Raw genomic sequence first — 22,334 nt, 5'->3', positions numbered from 1 at the left:
AAGTGACCTAAATTAAAGATGACCCTGTCATAATTTGTTTCGGAAAAGGGATTGATATTTATTACCAGCCTTTTCTTAGAACAAGATAGCTAAACCTAGAGGGAATGAGGGACCTAGGAAAACTATAAGGATACAGAGTCCAGCAATAGTCTGTTGGAAAGAGCAGAAAGTTTACAACCAAGTAGCAGCAGGCTATTTCTAGTCTATTTCTAAGCACTATGTTTCAAAGGGACGTCTCAGCTGCAGAGATAAGATAAATGCAGAATTCTGAAGTCAGAGATAGTGGAGGGTCCAACTGCCAGGCCATACATAAGTACATGTCATTTTATAAAGTACATAATGTCATTAATATTTGAGCACTTATTCTGTACCAGGTACTGTGCCAAGAGCCTTACTCATTCAATCTTTATTGACACAATAACTCTGATGGGTAGGAACTAATATTCCTCTTGAATGGATGAGAAAAATGAGGCATTGCAAGGTTAAATTGTTTGCCCCAGGCCATGTTGCCAGTAACCAGCAAGGCCAGGACCTGATCTCAGAATCTCTGACTCCAGAGTCTCTGTACTTAACTACTACACTGAGGGTCCTTGTGGTTATGAGATAACCGCCAGGTCCCATCTCCCTAGGGTCCAAGGGCCAGTGGGAACTTCAATGCAGGCAGGTCCCACCCAGATGACAGAGAATGTCAAACAGAACTACTATTCAAGCGTCAATACTACTATTCAAGCGTCAATTGCTGGAGAAACTTCTAGATGAATAGAAGGTCAGGAACTTGATAGTCAGAGGGGATTTTGTTTTGATCAGGCTCCAGCAATGCCCCATGCCCTCTGTGCTCCAGAGCAGTGCAGGCACAGTTAACTCAGGGCCCTTAGGGGCTATGCGTGGGCTAGAGCAAGATTTGCTCATTATTCTCAAACTGGTTGTGAAGAAGAAATGACAGGCCTGCATACTCCTGGGGTCATCATTTGGAAAAGCTGGGATGGGACTAAGGCTGGTAGCCCCAAATAAATATGACAGTGGTTTAAACAGCAAAAAATCACTTGCAGAGCAGATTAAATGCAAGCGTTTAGAGTGATGTCTCCTTTCAAGTTATTTTGAAGGGATAGACATTTATCAAAGGGGACACACTGAATTCAAAACTTGTTAAACAGTTTATTGATGCAGGTTAATGACTATATCAAAGTGAAACAGGTCAAGCAACAGCACTGAGCTTATTGTAGGTTTATTAAAACAGATAGAAACATCAAGCTAAATCTCATCTGAAATCACATCTTTTGATTGGTAGACAGAGGAGGTTTATCACATTTATGAATGAATATTTCTGCTCAATTTTAAATCTAATTAAAATATCCCATATCCACTGAGGTCCTTTTCACCAACTGCGACAAGAATAAAATTAATCTGTTAATACAGAGGTGAGTAACTCAGATGGCCAACTGCTTGGAACAGATATTTCACCCTGCGTGGCTTACCTTAACCAAATACTACATCCTGCAAACAGTTCAGAAATGAACATGGGCATTCTCCTTGCATTCACAGATTGTGTTCAGGAAAAAATGGTGTATGCTGTTTGACATGGATATCTTCAATATGTTCTCTAGTTTTTAATTAAAATTTGTTTTTAAAATATTTGCCACTGCATTTTTTTCTTATTGCTTTTAACAAAATACATATTTTTAATCACTAAACCTAAACTGAAGGGAATTTTTTTACTTTATTTTATATTATATAAGTTAAAGTTCTCCTTCATATTCATCCCACTTCTCCAATACAACTGCTCAAAAGTGGAAACCATTAACAATTTGAGGTTTACCATTCTAGATATTTTCATGTGCACAAAGATGTGTGTAGAACATACAATTTTACAAAACAGGATCTACTTATCTATCTAAATATATTCCCCTGAAACTTTCTTTTCTCTTAGTATACGAACGTTTTTCCATGCCAGTACATACAGATCTACTTCATTCTGTTCTAATGGCTTTTTGTATTGCACAACACAGGTATGTCATAATACATTTAACTATTCCCCTATTGATTGGTGTTTAGGGAGTGATTCTCCATCTTTGAAGAATTACAAATAATATTGCAAGGAATATTATAGAGGTACTGAAGGATATATACAGAAAGACCCTCATTTCTCTAGGGTAGATAATAAATAGAAATGCTAGGCCAAAGCATATCAGCATTTGTAATTTTGTAATTTAGTAATACTAAATCACCTGCTTTTCCTTGATTGTTAGTGAGGCTAAATGCCTTATTATAATGACCTTGGTCATGTGGTTCATCCTCCATGGATTTATAATCTTTACTCATTTTTTAAAAATTGGACTATTTTTTTTCTTTTGTATTTGTAGGAGCTCTTTGTATTTCAGTGTTTAGTAACTTAAACTCTGGAGTCAGAGAGATCTGAGTTTAAATCCCAGTTTTGCCTGTTTCTTGCTAGATGACTTTACATTTTACTTAAGTCTCCAATCCTCAGACTGTTTAGATAAGAAATGACGATAATAAAACTACATACCTGGTAGGATTTTTTTGAGTCTTAAAAATAACACAATGTTTGTTAACTTTTAGGATGATGCTTGGTATAGAGTATGTGTTCAATAAACATTATTCTGTATGTTACAAATACTTTTTTCATGTTGTTGGTTGACTTATAATTTTATTTTCAGAAATTATTACTTTATAGAACTTCTCCATTTATACATAGTCAAATCTTTCATTTCTCCACCTTTTTTGGGGGCTTTGGGGTTTTGTATTAAGCTTAGAATTACAACACCTAGATTGTAACAAATATATTCTCTTCTATTCCTTCTAGTACATTTACACTTTTAATTTTTACACTTAGACCTGAAATACAACAGTATTTGTTTACGAGTATGGTACAGTGCAGACATGCATTTTGAATTTCTCATCATTTCACCACTGACTTGAAATGCTAATGCTATCATCTGCTAAATTCCAAGGTGTTTCTGGCCTCTTTATTTAGTCCCATTCATCTATTTATCCTTTTCTGTGTCAATACCATGGTACTTTAGCTATTTCAATTTCATGGCATATTTTGACCTATGATAAGGGGAGACCCTGACTCCTTTTAATCTTTTGGTTATATTATTTGTTTATCACCTATCTTCTGCATTAGAACGCTTTCCGGGAAGCATGGCCTTGTCTGTCTTTTATTGCTGTATTTCAATTGCCTAAAGCAATGCCTAGTCCAGAGTAGGCACTCAATAATGTGGCTTGAATAAACAAACTTAAATCTAGCAGTCTCTTTTACCTCCATAATTTTTCTTTTTCTTAAAATTTTTTTATTGTTAAACAAATATAGAAAACAACATAAAGCAAAAATAAAAACACCCTTGTAACTAATGCCCTATATCCAGTTTTTAGAGAGAAATAAAGCAATTTCTGCCTTTCATATAATTATCATGACAGCAGTAGTAGTTTTAAAAGCTGTCACATTGGTAGGGATCTTTATTTCTTTATATACCAAGGTCTGACAATTGTTTATTTATTTGTACTATTTAAAGGACATTATTTATTCTGCCATTTGTTTTAGGAAGAAAAAATGGCTACTTCCTGGAATTTTCACCTTTAGTGGGCTAGAAGAATGTCATTTAAAATAAATAGAGCTTCAGTTTTTTTCTGTATCTCTCAGACTCAGTAGAGATGTTGAGAGGGGAGAGCAGATTTCACATCTTGTTATCTTTTAAATAAAGGCAATTCTTTTCATTATATTAATCAACACTTAACTGGAATAAAGAAAAATAAATGAAAAAAAAAACCCCATTCTTCCTATTCACCCAGCTCTTTTTGATACGAATTTAGAAATACTGGAAAGTACTGGAAGTATTGGAAGGAAAGAAAACATTAGAAACATGGGCAGTGAGGAAGTATAGCATCTGGAATCCTTCACTTAAAATGCAATCACATTATCGTTGGTTCTCTGTTGACAGTGGCCAAGAAAATGCTGGGGCAAATATAAGGCAAGATGGTATTGGGCACGAAGTAGTCAAACTGAAAACCCTTGAACTATGGAAGGGCTAGGGAAGAGAGCGTGTTGAATGGATACCTGGGAGGTATTTGTGAGCTTGATAGCTTGACCATTAGCATCAGCATCACCTGGGAACTTACTAGAAATGCAAATGATTGAGCCCCACCTTAGACTGAATCAGAAACCCTGGGGTGGGGTCAGAAATCTGTTTTAATAAGCCCTCCAAATGATTCTGTTGCTGGCTGAAGTGTGAGAACTAACACTTCAGTGCAGTAAGGAGAGAACATGGGAGGTTGAAAAACGTAACTAATAAAATCCTTGTCCCTAGCATCAACTTCCATGTCATGAATATAAAAGAGTAGTTGAGAAAATTATTTGAGAAAATATGGTAAGACTGGTAGCAAATGGTAACTTTAAAAATGGGTAGGCAAGTTAGGCAAGTTTCTGCAGTACCTCTTAGCAAGAGTCTCACACACTAATCTAAAACTTTTCTGTTCCCTTACCCACCCCCTCCAAGACAACAAATCATTTCTTATGATTGCTGTCCAGCACAATTGGGCTGATCTGGTTTTCTATAGCTTGTCTATTAAGAAGAGCCTTCCAGCATACAGCATGGTGGCTACAGTTTAAAAATACTGTCTTGTACACTTGTATACTTGAAATTTGCTAATAAAGTGGATTGTCAGAACTCTCACTACAAAAAAAAAAAAAAAGTTTAAAAAAAGTGATGAGAATAGAAACAAACAAACGAAAAGAAATACCTTCCACACTCTGATGGGTTATGTACCAAGGCCTTTGCTCTTTTGTGGCCTAGCAAAATGATTTATTGGTATTATAAGTCAAGTCGATTATTTCATCTAAAATGTTTTTTATTACCTGAAATAAATCTGCAAGGCCCAAAGCTAAATGCTGTGACTCCTTCACCTTCTCACTTTTAGGTGCGGTGGTGAGTTTCTGGCCAAGATGCTTGGGTACTTGAAAAAAACATTTTGAATATTTCTACTCATAACTTTTAATGGAGCAAAGTTAATCTTTAAAGAAATACGTTGGTCTTTGAATATAAATATTTTCAAGCCATTTTCGTAATCAGTGCAGAAATTGAGATTCTCAAACATTCTCTCTCTTTGTCATCCTCTCACTGGTGTCCCTGTCTCTTGGACAACTCTTAACTTCCCTTTGGAGGTCCAGCCTTGTTATCTTCCCTGTCTGGTGGCTGACAGACCATGTGACAAGATCTCTCCTGCAAAACTACACCCTAAATCAGAGGAAGACATGAAACTTAATTAATAACTGTTAAATTCTTTAAGTTCAAGATATTTATTCTCACAACACAGTGTGTATTCAGTATACACTTGGGTCTGAATATATTAGAAGCAGCTACTTAAGATCCAGATCACTAATGAGCTCAAAACAAGAGATGGAACTCAATTAGAGTGTGCTATATTAAGAGAAAACCCCTCAGAAAGAAAAGAAAAGGAATTGGCTTTCCTTCCTCATTTGCTTGCTCTGAGGACTGAAATATGTCATACTTCTCCTTTCTCTTTAAAAAGACAGAAACTTCTTATTCTTTAGGATTATGATGAAAACAAAGCTTTTGCCTAAGGAATCAGTGAAATGCTGACTTTTTCTAATCTTCCATTGGCAATTAAAGCCACCCTCTATTCTAGGGAGATGAAGTTGCTCTTCAGGCAATTTAAATAAAAACAAACAATACACTGACTCTCAGTGTCTGAAATTTAGAAAAACATATCTGCTAGTATGTACCAGTCACACAATGAGGTCTTTTTTATAGATATAAAAATCATGGGTCCACTCCACTTTCAGATTTTATCTTGCCATTAAACTGATGACCTTCAGCACTGCCTCCTTTATGCACTACAAGATGTTACTTTTCGTACCCTCTGGTGATCTTTCCAGTTTCCATTCCCACTAGTATTTGTTTTAATGTTATTTTTATTGGATTGATATATATATAAAAGTAATCATTTTAATTTCATCTGATTTTCCTACTGAGAAGTTTATGTGTTGTGCCCATATGGACAGCATCATCTAAAACATACATCTACAGAATGATGGAGGCATATTTAAATCAATGGGATTTCTCAGGTTTTTACCATTACTGGAATTGTGGTGTGCGATAGTAAAAAGAAGGTTTAGGATTCACATAAAATTGTGGGTGAGGGGTAACCAAGAGAAGCTTTGGGATGTGAATAGAGCTAGGCTCAAGCCCCAACTCTATTACTTAACTAAATGGGCTACTTTAGCTTATGTTTTCATCTGAGTTATACTTTTCTCTTCCGTAAAATGAGGATCATAATTATAAAATAGATAGCAGTTACTGACTGCTGTTTATCCTGTATCATGCTTGGCACTTTTCCTACTTTATGTTAAATCCATGAAATAATCCTTTAAGATACAAATAATTCCTTCTTTAAAGGAAACTGAGGCTAAGAGAGGCCAAACAATACTAATAAGCAGTACATCCTGTTGCATCCTTTAAAGTATGCACTGCCTCAGGGAGTGTTGGGTGGGGATCTAACGAGACACTAAATGTGAAAGTACTTCCTAGATGATGTGTGCTCTACTCAACCAAAGCTTATGTGTTTTGTATATTAAGAGTGCTATACCATAAAAATATATTTATTCACTGATATGAATTTCTTTCAAGCATAACCTGCTTCCTTGAAAATTCTTTAAAAACTATAAAGTGGTACTTACTAGTATAAGGGTTAATCTTGGGAAATTTTGCAGTTTGCTTTCTGTACCACTCTTCATTTCCTAGCAGCATTCTATTTCTTTTTATTAGGAGAGCCTTGATTTTTAAATTTTATGAATAAGTACAACTCCTCTGTTATTGTCCCCAATGTGAGGTAAGGGGCATAGGGTTGACAAATTCATAATTTTTAAGTAAAGAGTATTTTTAACAACCTCTCATAAGTTATCATCATTAGATAAAAAGAATGGATATTTTTGCTCCAGAAAGGGAAGAATATATCTCAGAACAAAGTGTAGTGCTTTAAAGTGAATACACTTAGTGGTAGGACAAACTCTTGATATTTTAATTTTGGGGCCAGACAGTAAAATATCATGGATCCGCATGGGTCATCAGATGAGATTTGAGAACTACTATTTTAAAGGCCATGTGGGACCCTGAAAAATCATGACTGAGCAGCAAACAGACCTGGGTGAGAAAGCATGTTCTGCTTTTTGTAGCACAGGACAGCATGCTACGACCGCGGGTTCTGTAGTTAGGCTGTTTACGTTTAAATCCTGCCTCTGCTTCTAGTTACATCATCTTTCTTTAAGTCTCTAAGCTTCACGGTTCCCTGGAGGTAAAATGAGTATAACAATAATGCTTGTAATTATTATGAGAATTAAATGGGATAATTCATTTAAGAACCAACATAATAAGCCCTAAAAAATGTTAGTTTTTAAATTAATTTATTATGAACATATTATTATTAATAACTTGTTCTTATTTCTTCTTATTATTCATTTATTTAGCTTCTTTGATTTTCAGGTTTCCCATCTGTAAAATGGAAATAAAAATAGCTAGCTTGCAGGGAGCTGTGCTCATTTGAGCTGAGCTGAGCTCATTTGCTGTGGAGCCTAAATGAGATAATGTGTATTTGTACATAGAATGACACTGATCAGAAGCCTATGATGTGGTAGTCATTATTATTTTTTGTGACATCTCCCCTCCATACTCCCCTAGTGCATTCACAGTCGGCAGATGGCCCTTGGCTTCTCCAAGCCCCTCTTTGGTGTAGTACTTTAAAGTCTGTCCCAGCCAATCCCTCTATCATGTGCCTAAAAACTTATCTGTTCCATCTATTTGTCCCTTAAGGTCCTGAATGCACCTGAAAGCAAACTGCCTTGGGAAAGTTTTGAATGTTATTTAAACAAGCACACTGAGAAATCGTAAAAGCAAAACACATTCATGATTACCTGAAAACACATTCAGCAATACCTATTTTGGAGCTCAGCTTAAAAGTATTGTGAAGAGGAAAGAAAAAAAGACAGAGACTTTAAAAAAAAAATCTCCAGCTTGGAAACGAGTAATGGTAAGACCAGACAAGCTTGTTTTCTCTCCTAAGTCTCTATTTTCATGTCCATCAGCCTGGATAACTCAGGGAGTCCACCCAAGGTGCCATCTATCGCTCACATTTCTGCCGGCTAGTTACCATGGGGGTTATGTCTGGATCCCAACCCCTTCTTTTCTTTAATGTGGGGTGGAGTCTGGCAGCTGAAGATTCTGGACAGTGATGACATCAACAGGAGGAATAAATTCAGTGTATATTGCTATGATCTGGACTCCTTGATGAAGAATGTCCTATTTTCTTTCTAATATATACCTCTCTATTCAAATCTAAAATTGTCCAATGCACCATGATATGGAACTAGAATAGCTATTCTCTCCTGTTCCCCCAAAACATCTGACTGAGGGGATAAGGGGAAATATCTATGTGATATTGGAGAAGTTATATCTCTTTTATTTCTTTATCTGTACGATGAAGGAGTTGGATTAGGACCTCTAAGATCTGCTCTAATTATCCCTAAGAACATGTGTGCTAAGGAGTGGGGAAAAGGTAGAAGTTTGTTTTAGAAGACTTACAAGTGACTGAGAAGAAGAGGGAGCATGATAGGGAGGTATTATGTTTGTTTGAAAATTCATCAAACACACAAGTAGGTCATGGACTAACTTAAACGAACATAACTGGGACTTAAGAATCTGAATGAGGTCTGGGAATGGGCACATATATGTAAAATTGATGGTGAGAGACAACTTTTATTGACAAAACCTGGTGCTATTAAAACTTGGGGTTTTCTTCTAAATCATTTAGCTGGGTATTTAAATAAATATGAAGAAGGGCTCAAATGTATTGTTCTTGTTATGCTAAGAGGTGTTACAGGCTGGAAATAGAAAACAACAGGGGGTTTGGAAAAATCTGACTGTTAAATCAACAGAGAAGTATCAAAGAAAGGTTCTTTCTCACCTTTCCAGGTCCCACATGCTATCGCCAGAGTCAGTCTGCTCTGAAGCATAACCTTCCTTAGTTTGTAAGCCAGACTGTTCTTTGGCTTTCTTGCAGAGAAAAATTTAGGCTGGGTCTAAATGAATTCTATAAGGCAATATTTATGAAACTTTGGGCTTCTGCTAAATTGATTAGACTAATTTATCTATCTGAACGTTACCTAAACAGAATAGAATGATAAGCATTCCTCTTCTGTTAGAGACACTGATCAATCTTCAAAAGCATTCAAGATAAGTTTCTGTGTTAAAAATCAAGTGATTTCTTTCCTGTCCTAAGAGGATATTTTGTATTATTGAGGGTTATAGAAATATTATTCTGTAATATTTTGAGATTGATAAAGGGCAAAGACCATCCTGAGCCCTTTTCTTCTTGAGTACTTAGAATGTAGCATCATATCAAATTGACAGAAGAAATGTTAAGAGTAGATTTTCTTTTCCAACTAGATTGAAATAAAATAAAACTGTTTTTCCTTGTGCTGTATACATATTTTTTTTCTCCATGAATTTGATTACACTTTATACAACTTTGGAGGATAAAACCTTCTTACTTTCTGGTGTATTCATTTCCCTTGCCTCTAAAATGATAACCTACTGCTGGAAAAATGACCTGATTTACAGGGAAATTGGATAATCTAATGTAAAGCCTAACTGATTCTAGATCAATATTCTGTGAAATAGCCCTGAAACACATGTTTTCCATTCTTTCTTTCATTATTCTTAAAATGAGCCATAACAGTAGAGGGAAAAAAAGCTTCAGACTCAAATACATCACACAAGAGGATGCATGAAAAATTTAAAACCAGTAAATAAAAGAGTTAAAATTAATATTAGAAAGGAAAATAACTTCAGATTATGGTAAATAAGTTAAAAACATATCCGAGGTGGTAAATGAAAATCACTTGCAAAAGGCTGAGCAGCTTGAACATGGAAGTACACACAGATTTTCCTTTGGGTATCGGAAGGCCCCCATCCCCTGCCCCACACCGCTGCAGAAGTACACAGAGTGCCAGTGCAGTCACCTCATAGGGAAATAAGACCATTTAGAACACATGGAAAAGAGTTGCCATGCTCCAAAATAGATCTTGGAAAGTTTATCATCTCCAAGTGAGTGAGTAGGAAACTTGACCATTTTTAGGCTAATTAAAATTCAGTGTATTTGTACTTGCCATTTTTAGAGCACTTTTTTTTTCTCCACATAGTTAAAACCATATATATCATGGGTTTCTGACTAACTTTCATGTAAGTAATCAAGACATAGTTTTGAAATTCTATTTAAAACCATGTTTTGTGAAGAGCTGTGTTTTGCTTTTTTTTTTAGTAGAAATTGAACTTTTACAATAATAAAACAGATTAAGTTTTTGCATTTGACTCTGCTTTTTATGAATGAGATGTCAACTTGGCAAAGCGCAATTTCCCCTTCTTGTAAACCACAGGGCAGAGTGGAATACTATCAGCAGGGGTGCAGCCTTTGACAGCAAGTAGAGATTAAGATTCAGAACAGACAAGGAAAACCACTATTTAATTTCTTTAATTTTCTAAGAAAAAGAGAGAAATCCATGGACCCGCTGTTGGAAAAAATGCAAAAGTGAAAGACATTTTACATCATTTATTTATTTATGTATTAAGTTTATTTTATTGAAGTATAGTTGTTTTACAATGTTGTGTTGACATTTTACATCATGATAACATAACTTTGGCTGTTAACCTTTTAACATAAATGTACAAGAAGCACATTTTTCTTTTAGGATTTACTTACTCTCTGGAGCCACACCTCCTTGGTTTCATTTCCAAATCTGTCCTGGGTTGGCTGTGCATTCTTCCATAAGTCACTTACCTCTCTGTGCTTCAGTTTCCTCATTGTGCAAAGGGGATAACTGTACCTACCTGAGAGTGTCGCTGTGAAGATTAAATATATTAATATCTATAAAAGGCTTAGAACATTACTGGCTCATAGTAAGTGCTATGTAAGTGTCAGATAATACTATCATTATTGAGATATTTCAATAAATCTATTTTATATCCAAGTTTTTTGAAAGTTTTTAATACATATTTTCTTGAAAACTAAAAATTATACTTTGCTGTGAATCAGATATGTGAAAGCTGCATCTAAGTGGAGATTCGAAGACGACCAAAAAGGCCCACCTGCCCCAAGCCACACTTGCATCAGTACTTAAATTTCCTGATATTATCTTAAATTTCAGAAAAGGCAGATTTCCCAAAGATTTTCAGCAGGATATTAAGAATTGGTATATCACAAAAGGGTCTTGTGGCTATGTAAACTGAGAAATGCTGTGAGGACAAGATTAAATGAATATATACCTTCATTTGTTAAATAGATATTAATCAAGTGCTGAAAATGAAGAGTCAACAGGACAGACCTAATGGGCTTTATATTCTAATGCATGTGACAGAAAAGAAACAGAAAAAAAAATAAAATGATTACAAACTGTACTATTAGGAAGGAAATATTCAAGGAGCTGAGAGAAAGAGAGAGATTAACAGGGCAACACATACTTTAGGAAGTGTGATTGACTGTAGCGGACCTCTTTGAGGTAGTGACAATTTAAGCTAAGGTCTGACGTAAGAGAAGCAGCTAGACATGTGAAAATGAGTGAAAGAGCATCCCAGATGGAAGGAAGAGCTCCTGTGAAGGGAGTGCGGAGGCAAAACACAAGATGTGCTCCAGCAAATGGATCGAGATCAGTGCGGTGGACTGAATGGTCCAGGTATAGATGGCACAGGAGCAATAAGGCCGTGACGGCTAGGGCACAGAGGACCAGGAGGCCATGGCAAAGAGTGTGGGAGCATGGGTGCAGGTGTGGTTGGAAGCTCTTAAATGGTTGTGAACAGAGGGGAACCCTGCTCTGATTTACATTTTAGGAATTTATTTTGGGTGCTGAGCAGAGAATGTGTAGGGGAGGGGTGCAAGGGCTAGTGAGCAGGCCAGCCAGGAGGTCACTGGAGGGGTCCTAGCAAGGGATGGCAGTGATTGGGCTACATTGCCTGTGGTGGATATGCAGCAAAATGGACTTCACAGCTTTTAATATGCTTACGTGTAGGACAGAGCTTCAAGTTTGGTAATAAAGATCCAACTTGATTTGGTCAAATAACACACATCAGGAAATACCAGGTTCAAGAATTACCTCCTGAATCATTGATAATGCAATTTTTTTTTTCTTGAAGAGAGTAAAGGTTTATTCTACTACTATATTATCTGCAGACAGCAGGGTTTGTAGGAATAGGGTAAAAGAAAAGCAATTGATTTGGGGCAGGAGCAAAAGGGAGTTGATGGGGAGATTGTGGAAAGACTCAAGCCGTGGGGCTTTTTCTTAGGAGAGCAGGCTTTCTGGAATAAAGGGGAATACTATGCGTAGTAGGTGCTTGGGAAACTAAGAGAAGGCGGGGGGCTCCAGAGACAGGCTCGGCCTCTTATGCAATGTAGTCCAGGGCCATTATGTGTTTGACTCTCCATGTGGTCATCTGTAAGTACATTCGGGCAAATATTTGTCTGCAAATGCCCACAACTCCCTGCAACTTTGCAGACTCTTCAGGGAGAGCACTGGACTTGGAGTCAGAAGGCTGGAGTTTTCATGGCAGCACTGTCACCTACTGGTGGGGAAATGTGTCATCTCTGCCTCAGTCTGCTCTTTAATAAAAGCATTCGACTCCAGATCAAAAATAAGGATAAAATATTAGTTACCGAGAAAATGTATGGCATTCCTCAAATACTAGGAATGCCTCTTTAACAAATTAAAATGCAGCTCAATGAGACAACTTCCAGTGCTGATATTTGCTGACTCCAAGCTGCTACTACTCAAATATGCCCGGATTATTAACATTTTAGTAGCTAAGAAGAAATGCCAAGTTTCTCACTGACTTTCTATTCACTCAAATGATATATCTAAATTGCAAGAATATACATTTTCCTCATTGGATGCAATAAAATTATTTTCATTTTGAGTGGGAAAAAAGCAACCCAGTAAATTCTTGTTTTTCCTGAATTGGCCCTCGAGCAGCAATGATCGCTCACCACTTTGTTGGGATTTTGCTTTAATGCCATCTTTGCAGTCTATAGGATGTTAGGAATGAAAAAGTGTTCTAATATTGTCCTGACCTTTTAGCCCTGTAGTGGGCCCAGGGAATGAGGTGCTAAAGCAATTTGCATTATTTTGCTCTCTGTGCCATGAACTTCTTTGAATCTTGGGCTAAAGAGACCCCATCTCAATGTCCGTAAACACCAACATTTTCTACAGCCTCACGCTTTCAAGAATTCTGTCTGTCAGACTTAAGGTTAGCAACAAATAATTATGCTGAAGTTTGGGTTAACTAATGTATGAGTCGAGTCAATTTGAAATTTAAATTTGGCACCAGAGCACTTAGCCTGTCCTTTCTTCCCTTGTTGCCCAAGTTGACTTTATGAAAACACTAGAGAGGAAATTTCCTAAAATGGCAGAGCTTTCCTTTAAAAATTATTATTATCAAAGTGATAATTTTTTCCTAGTCTAGTCCTGGGATAAGTGCTGTTACTTCTGGGCTCCAGGAAAGGATAAATATAGCTTTCATAGTTGGCTGACACCAAATTCACATTTGTTTACAATAAACTCATTTGTTTAGTTAATAGAAATAGATTTGGGTCAGACATGAAAGCCTAAAATCCTAGAAGAACTATGTCACATGTCACGTTTTCACTGCTGTGCAGGAAATTCCTGCTTATGTATGTAGCTACCTAGAATGTCCACTTGACATAATTGCATGAACCTGGAGTATTGCAAGCTATTCGAAATTGCTGGGCTTTGGTTACGGGGAGACCCACTGTTCCTGCAGCCCCAGTGGGTGGGAAAGCTGAGCTTAACACCTCTGGAGAGACTGACTTAAATGTCCATGGAGAGGGGCTCCTGATTCCATCCGTCATTAAAGGCTCTGATCATTCAAGACAATTAATATACACAATTATTATAGAAAGATTTCTAAGTCATCATCAAAATGTCATTTGACTGCAGTCGTGGAATAAGCCTAATCTTTTGGCATTAGGCAAACAGGTTTGAGTTCCAGCTCTGCCGCTTCCGAGATACGTGAACCTTGGTGAGCTGCGTCGGCTTTCTGCATCTCTGCTTCCTCACCTATGGAATGGGATTGATAATATTCCACAGGACTGTCATGAGAATGACTGCACATCACTGTATCTAGCACAGTAGGCGTTCAATGAGTTGCAGCTGTTTTGTTATTCTTTTATTTATATTCCTGAAGTCTAAAAGGTATTAACTTGCTGATGATCAGTTATTCAAACAATTTAGAATTAACCGCTTCCAGGACTCCGGTCCATAGTGGGAATATGATAAGGAAAGTCCTGTTTTTTTCCTTCCTACAGAAAATAAATACCACTTAAGTAGCTTCAGCTTAGTGCAAGAGGCAGGGGAGAAGTAGAGGTATATACTTTGTGATTAAGAAAGTGTAAAGAGGCCGGTGGGAAACGGTTCTGCATGCCTAAACAAAATGCTATGTTCTGAATATATAAGCTCTGCTTTAAATGCTGGATAAAAAAAACAGAGTTGGCTCTTCAAGTCAACACTGACTCAATCCGGAAACAAGAGTGTGGGTGTAAGAAGGTTCAAGATGTGAATGGATTATTGATTTGAGAGAGAAGGGGCTAAAATCTCTGGAGCAATATCGAGCTGATACCACAAAGGAGGAAAACTCTAAGCCTCAATGTGACAAAAATAATTTCAGGGAAAAAAAAGCACCATATTTATGACCACGTTTAGGTAAATTTAACCCATTTCACAAAGAGAAGAGAAGGTCTCTTATGTGTGCTGGATATAGGATTAATATGTGACTCTGTCCTTTTTAATCTAGGAGGGAAATAAGAAAAAAACAGGAATCCACACAGAAAAGGGAGAATAAAATGCCATAGGACAAATATAAAATGGTATAATTTGTGATCCAAAATTGGTATATTCACCTGTGCAACTTTTGAGTACACAAATATTCTGGGAAACATCTGGATGCTAAAAGACTGGGATTTCTAGATTGTAATCCCTGAGGAAGGGGATTATAAAACTCATATTCTTCCCAATACACTAATATAATAAAGAGATTAAGAGTTTATTTAAATGAATGAATGACAAAAGGGAAGAATACTTTATACATACAGAGGCACATATACACAAGTGTGCACGCATGGTACCTCTAGAAGCCCTAAGGAAATAGATAACAGGATGTGATATTACACCTTGCTTGGGAGTGGGGGAATTGGCCACATGCAAGACTAAAAAAAGGAAGCAGCATTTAAGTTAAACTAGAGGGGACTGTAGGAATTCAAAAAGGGGAGATAAAGTAAGGAGTGCATATCAAACTGAAATTATTGTAAACTCAGGGCTTCCATTTCCTCATTTCTTGCTCTTAGTTAGATCCTGCTGCGATCTCTCCATCCTTACCCCATTTGATTTGCTTGCAACATTCTGTTTGGGTGCCCACTTTCTCCTCCCTGGCTTCCATAATACAGCTTTCCCTCGTGTTTTTCCTTTCATCTAGGCTTCCATCTCAGTCTTTTTTGCAGGCTCATTTTCTGCTGTCCCTTAAAAAAAAATTGGATTTCCTGAAGGTTCCATCTTAGATGTTTTTCTTTTTAATTGTCTGCCTGTTTTTTTTTTTCCTTCATTTTTCTTTTTTTCTTCTCTGTAGGTTATATCCTCCTTTCCTATTCCACCAGCTGAAATAGATATACTTATGTCTCCCAAATCTATACCTCTAGTACAGAATTCTCTATTTATTTATGGCTGTGTTGGGTCTTTGTTGCTGCGTGCAGGCTTTCTCTAGTGGCGAGCGGGGGCTACCCTTAGTTGAGGTGTGAGGGCCTCTCATTGCAGTGGCTTCTCCTGTTGAGGAGCATAGGCTCTAGATGCACGGGCTTCAGTAGTTGTGGCTCGCGAGCTCTAGAGCACAGGCTCAGTAGTTGTAGCGCACGAGCTTAGTTGCTCCGTGGCATGTGGGATCTTCCCAGACCAGGGCTTGAACCCGTGTCCCCTGCATTAGCAGGCGGATTCTTAACCACTGAGCCACCAGGGAAGCCCCAGAATTCTCTCTTGAGACGGAAATTTCAGTATCTACTTCTACTGGACATTGCCACCTGTTTAAGCCAAATGCGTCACGTTCCAAATTAAATTCTTTATCTTCCGTCCCTGAAATATTACTTGTTCTATGTGAATGACATCCATCTCTCCTATTATCTGTGAAAGAAACTTGGAATTGATCACGTAATCATCCATTTCCCTCATTTATCCCACTTCAAATTTCTATCATTCACCAACTACCCCTACATGCCCCTATAATCTCCTGTTTTGATTTTTCTTTTTTCCTTTTCTATCTCCACCAAGGTCACTAATTGTTTCTCCTCTCTGTTACTGCAATAAAGTATTTTGGTTGGTCCTGGCGAGGTCAGCAAGGTACAGGTCACAGAGAGGCTTCTGTGCTGGCCAGCTGTGCTAGAGTTTGCATGTCATCATGAGGACAATGGGGGTCCTTGAAAGAGTTAAAATAGGGGACTTTTAATCAGATCCGCCATTCTGGTAGATCAGTCTGGTTGAAAGACAGGAAGTATATTAGAATGAAAGGTGGATGGATACAAATTAAAAGGAAGCCTCATTGCTCTAATACGGGGCTGGCTCGGCAAGACTATATCTCATTGGTGCTGTCTGCTTCTGTGCCTTCGGCTCCATGCTGTTGCCCTGCGTCGTATGGTACCTCCAGGGTACCTCTGGATACCTGAGGCTTCCCCCAAATCACCATGTTGTTTCAAGCCTCCAGGGCTTTTTTAGAGTCTGGTATCCTGCCTCTAACACAACTCATCTCTTCCCCTCCTTATCTGGTTCATTCTGTTTTGTCATTTAAATGCTGAATCATGTCCCCTTTAGGGTCACCTCCCTCAGAAAGCTTCCTTGATGTCCAGCTCGGTGCTGTTCCTCCCTGCTTCCAAAGCGCTCATGGCATTTCTCTACTGGAGTACTTACCACACGGGTTTGTAATTGTCTGTTGGTTTGTCTGTCTCCTCCCGTGCCCATGAAGCCAGGAACTAGGCTTTGTCACAATATGCCCTGACTCGGATGCAACAGGCATTTAGTAAATATTTACTGAGTTTTTAAATATGAATGAAACTATAAGGATGATAATTTGTTAGATGTGTTACCGGGGAATGATGAATACATTCTGAGGGACAGAGGAAGGTAAGATTTGAAATGCCAAATTCTGAACTACCAGATAAATAAAAGGCAGGGTCTGGGAATGGAGCTGCAGAAAGAAATCAAAACCAAAGCAAAGCAGCTCTGCAACTGAACCACTGATGTAAAGAGTTCTCCCCCAACATACCCCAATTCTGAGGCAATGGAATATAAACAAGTTGTTGGCATAAGGGCTGAAAATGAAGGATGGACTGGAGTCAATTTTTGTGGCATCACTATGGCTTCAGAACTGAAATTAGGGAGCTGTTGCGGTTTTCTACTTGACTTGGATAGGAAAGATAAAATGAGATTACATCATGAAACCTTTTCAATGCTAGGCTGACGAGTGGGGCAATCACTGAATAATTATGAGTTGAGAGTGACAAAATGGGAGCTTAGTCTGACGGTGTTGTGTAACACTGAATGCATCACAGAGAGACTAAATGTGGCTAAATATTAGGAGAATATTTAAGCATTTTGTTAAAGGTAATGCAAGCTTAAACGAGAGGGGTGGCAGTGAAACTAGGAAGAATAAAATGCGGCATCCATGGGAAAAATTGGGAGTAGCCTTGAGACTTAATAACAGAGAAAAAAGATATACATTTTCAAATAGAAATTTTAATGAAATAGAATGGTTACATATTGATTACAAAAGCAGAAAATATTTCATGGAGCCAGGTACTTAATTTCTTTGAGAAATAGCTCCTTGGGTTTAGCGTATTTGTGTTATTCCTTTACAAAGAATACCAATTCATACGCTACTTTTAATAAAGAGTGGCTTTTCATTTGAACAAAGACATAATCTTATACCTCAGGTAACTGGAGGTACCCTGGGGTATCGTGCAGTACAGGTCAGTGGCACGCAGCCGCAGGCACAGTGGGAGAAGTACAGCCAGCTCCAATGTCTGGCCCAGCCGGCCCGTATTAGAGACCTTTAACTGTACGCTTTGAGCCACTCTTCCTACCCTAAAATTTTTTTCTTAACAAAAAAAACCTAAACTAAACTACACTCCAATCAGACAACACACTTTTTGGAAAAACAATTCAAGAAAATTGCACTTATTAATATTGAGGAATAGATTCTGATGACATTTTCTATCAATTCTTCCCCTCTCAATTCTTTACTTCTAAAATAAATATTTAAAGACCTAAAACCTTTCCATATTACCAGTTTTCTAGACTCATAAAGTGAAGCCAGAAACATATGTTAATATTATTTTCTGTGTTTTGATAGAATTGAAAACAAGTTAATACCATGGTGACAACACAAAATATTATCACTCGGTTTGATTTTGTAATACTCATATAGACCTCTGGAAGAGCATACTAACATTGAAAAGCACATAGTTGTCACACAAAATAACGCTTCTAATTATAATTAATATTGAATAAAATCTCATAACTGAGTGGAATATTACTTATGTATTGGTGATTCTCTATTGACCAATTCCTTGAGGATAGGGACACAGCTTATTTGTCTATGTATCTTCAGGCTTAATGCAATGCTTGGCATATCACAAATAATCAAAAATATTTTTTGAATAAATGACATTTAAAAAATATAACACTTACATAGAACCTACTCTGCACCAGGAACCTACCCAAAGTGATTTACAATTATTAATTCATTAATTCTCATTAGAAAAACCCCATTTTATAAAGGAAATTAAGACATTCAGAGGTTAGATTACTTGCCCAAAACCATACAGCTTCTTAGAAGGTTATAGAGTCGGGCATGAAACCCAAGCAGAATCAAGCCGTACTCTTAATCAATACTGTTTTGTGAAAAATGCAGTCTTTAAATTAAATATGTATGTGTGTATATATATATATATATATATATATATATATAAAATGTATGTATATAAAACATTTTATTAGAGCATTGAACTTAGAATACGAAGACCAGGGTTCAAATACATATTAGATTTACTCAATTTGCAGCTTTGAGCAAATTCATTAACCTAATGGGTCCTTAATTTCCTCATATGTAAAATAAAAATAAAAGCTAGTACCTCACAAGGCTACTGTAAGCTTTAAAGAAAATAATTTATGTGAGAATACTAGAACATAGTCGGCACCCAGGATATGTTATTTGGTGTGCCGAGGAGCATAGTTGTATTTTCTTCTTCTCTCCCTTCAAAAGGGTATATATTTGCACATTACACGTCATGTAGGTATTAGTAAAATGAGACCAAATTCTGTGTTTCATAAAACATTGTTTTCAACAGCTCTTAAAACTAGATTTAATTTACTAAACCATTTTCTGGACAGTCAGATAAGCTTCAAACTCAATAGCTTGTTTTTTAGAAAAAAAAAATGTTTTTACCGGAAACTGTTATGGTTTAAACATCTACCATCAAGGAAAAACAATCTCTTTCTTCTAATTGGGATATCAAGTTATAAATATTAAAAAAAATTAGACCGACAATAGAACATACGGTATTTATGTTCCAACACCCTCCAACATTAACTGACTCTACCAAACCTGACAGGAATCACCTCGGTCAGTGGTTCCCAACATGGCTGCACATTACAATCACATAAAAAAGCATCAAAATGTAAACCCCTTCCTCAGATAACCTGATTTAATTGGTTTGGGGTAGGGTCTGGGCATCCTTTTTTTTTTTTTAAAGCTCTCCCATTGATTCTAATTTGCAGCCCGAGTTGAGAACACTGGTTTAGGTTATCATTGAAAATATCACCAGTCTCTTATTTCCATTTCATTTTTACTCTAATAAAAACCAACAGTAGATAATATCTTCATTCATGTCAACATTGAAAGAATCTGAGAAGCTCACCAAGCACAGAGTTTTCTTCAACTCCAAGCATCATGAAACAATACAACCCTAAGATTATTTATGTGTTCCTATGAATAAGTTATAATAAGAATTTCATGTTTACTATATTGGGTATGTTTCTGTGGTCAATTAATAATCTTAGAGTATTTGACAATGACTTACTATTATTCTTGTGGCTATAGTTTCTGAAATTAACTGTAGATTAGAGGCATGGAAACAAAGCAAACCCCGGCTGATGGAGGTTTTGAGCTATGTTAAAATATTGAGTAGAAATGAGTGCCCACTGAGAATACTGACAAACTGCAAAGATGTTTTGCAAATCTAATTACCTTAGATCTTCTCATAATGCTAGTGTAGAAAACCAGCAATTTTGACTTTTTAAAGCTGGGCTCCAACTGGTCACATAGTAGGCTAGCAATATACTATTACAAATGATACTTTATAAATCCCACAACACTAAAAGCATTCTTACTTTGTCTCTAAGGGTAAGTCAAGGTTGCCCAAATGTATGAACTATTTGCTTTTCTATTATCATTTAAGACACACTCAAACTTGGACACTCTGCTATTTAAAGATTAGTTTCAGAAACCACATGGTCACACTTTGGTTTATTTTGAACATTTTCACTTTCAATCACCCAATAATTTTAACAAATAGCCTTGAACAGATGCTTTGGTTCAGGTTAACTATGGCCGTCAGGGTCTCCTGAAGATCGGCAGTAGAACCCTACCTTCTAGTCTTGCATGTACTATGTAATATTAGGTTCAAGCTTTCATACAGAGCTTTTCTTAAGTAGATCTGCAAAATAAAGCCTGAATAATGGGTTAAAAATCTAATTGGATTGTTGATTTTTTACTTTGAATGGATTTCCTTGGACCTCAAGGAAAATGAATGTTTTGGGAAGAAGAACTAATATGTTAGAGCTTTTCTTGATGTCTTTCACCCAGGCTTGGAAAGAACATCATGAAAAAAGAGTACCCTTTTGGAAACTATGCACACAACATGTTTTTCCTAATAGGTGTGAAGAATGGCTGCTATGCATAAATGATTGTTGGAAAATAATTCTCTGTAAAACATGACTTAACAAGCAACTCCATTCACCACTGTATTCATTTCCAATATCAAGAACAACAATGACACATCACATAGACGCTGATATTATCTGTTTGTTAGTTAATAAACACCTTTTGGAAAAAATCCACAACTTTCAGCCCCGTAATTTCCATACCCAGTAAGTTGGAGAATAAAACTTTTGTGGGAACATTGATATTAACAGCATAGTAAAACTCACACAAAATCCCAGGACTCTTCAGTATGAAACCCTAAGTTTTAGCACCCTCCCAGGACAATTAGCTTTCCTATAATCAAGGGTAAGGTGAGGCGACTGCGACTAAGCTGACCCTAATCAGAACCTCAAACATTACAATCAAACTGCAGTTTTGCAATCAAAAAACAAGATATCTGGTGCATCTCCACTGTTAACCATCCCGGAGAACATCCCAAAGCTTTAAGTCCCACTCATTCCGAGACCCTCCTTACCTGGAGTAATCTCACTGGGCTGCCCGACATGGCTCAGTAGAAGCGAAGGGCATTCGCAGGTCGTGGCTCCAAAGACTCAGGAACTCAGGCTCCAGTGCGCATCTCCTGAGTAGGAGATGGCAGCCGCTGGGTGAGGTGCGGAGTGTGCTCACCTCTCCAACCCAGGAAGGTCCGCGAGCGGCGCGGCGCAGCCCACCCAGTGTCTGGGCGGCTGGCCGTTCTAGTGGAGAGAAAACTCCGTTAGTCCGGAGCGTTCCTTCTCCTGCCCCCTTCCTGATTTCCTGACACTTTAATTCTGCCTTAAGTGATAGTTTATACCTAACCCCAGCTTGTGTTATAAGCTAAAAGGCATCTGCTTTATCCCCATGCTTGATTCCAACCTCCCCAAAGTCCAGGAGGCTCACCTTCCCGGCGCCTTCCTTCCCAGCTGTGCGCTGTGCGCAAACTTCTCCCGACTTAAGTCTTATCCTCGTCCGCTCCCCCGCCCTACCCCGCCCGCATCCACACCCCCCTCTCCACCCCCCAGGCAGCAGAGGAGGTGGCAGCGGAATTGATGAGCGCCAGCCCCCCGCCCCCGTCAGCCCGCTCCTGTCCCTGGAGAGGGAGGGGAAGCAGGAGAGCTCTGAGCGCCTCCGCACCAGCCCCTCTCGCCCTGTGCCGCGAGTGGGGCTGCGCCCGCCGCGGCTGCCTTGCTCGAGTGCCGGCTGGGGCTCACCCCACGAGCCCCCGAGAGTAAAACGCGGCGTAAA

General features: G+C 37.8%; 1 protein-coding gene across 2 annotated transcripts in view; it reads right to left on the bottom strand.

Moving 5' to 3' along the window:
- Positions 1-22,015, bottom strand: part of CALCR (calcitonin receptor) — a 157,668-nt gene extending 135,653 nt beyond the window's left edge. Inside the window, exons 1-2 of one of the 2 annotated variants that reach the window (XM_029233767.1) lie at positions 21,990-22,015; positions 21,586-21,805 (exon numbers count right to left, since the gene is read on the bottom strand). In XM_029233767.1, coding sequence (XP_029089600.1) covers positions 21,586-21,615 — 30 coding nt within the window. In that variant the 5' untranslated portion in view covers positions 21,616-21,805; positions 21,990-22,015. The remainder of the gene's footprint in view (positions 1-21,585; positions 21,806-21,989) is intronic. The other variant, XM_029233766.1, reaches the window with a different exon arrangement.
- Positions 22,016-22,334: the final 319 nt, after the last annotated feature.

This window comes from Monodon monoceros, unplaced genomic scaffold (genome assembly GCF_005190385.1).
Source record: "Monodon monoceros isolate NGI ecotype Baffin Bay Population unplaced genomic scaffold, NGI_Narwhal_1 Super_Scaffold_2, whole genome shotgun sequence".
Taxonomy (NCBI): domain Eukaryota; kingdom Metazoa; phylum Chordata; class Mammalia; order Artiodactyla; family Monodontidae; genus Monodon; species Monodon monoceros.
Note: the sequence above shows the minus strand (reverse complement) of the source record. Positions and strands in the feature narration are given on the sequence as shown.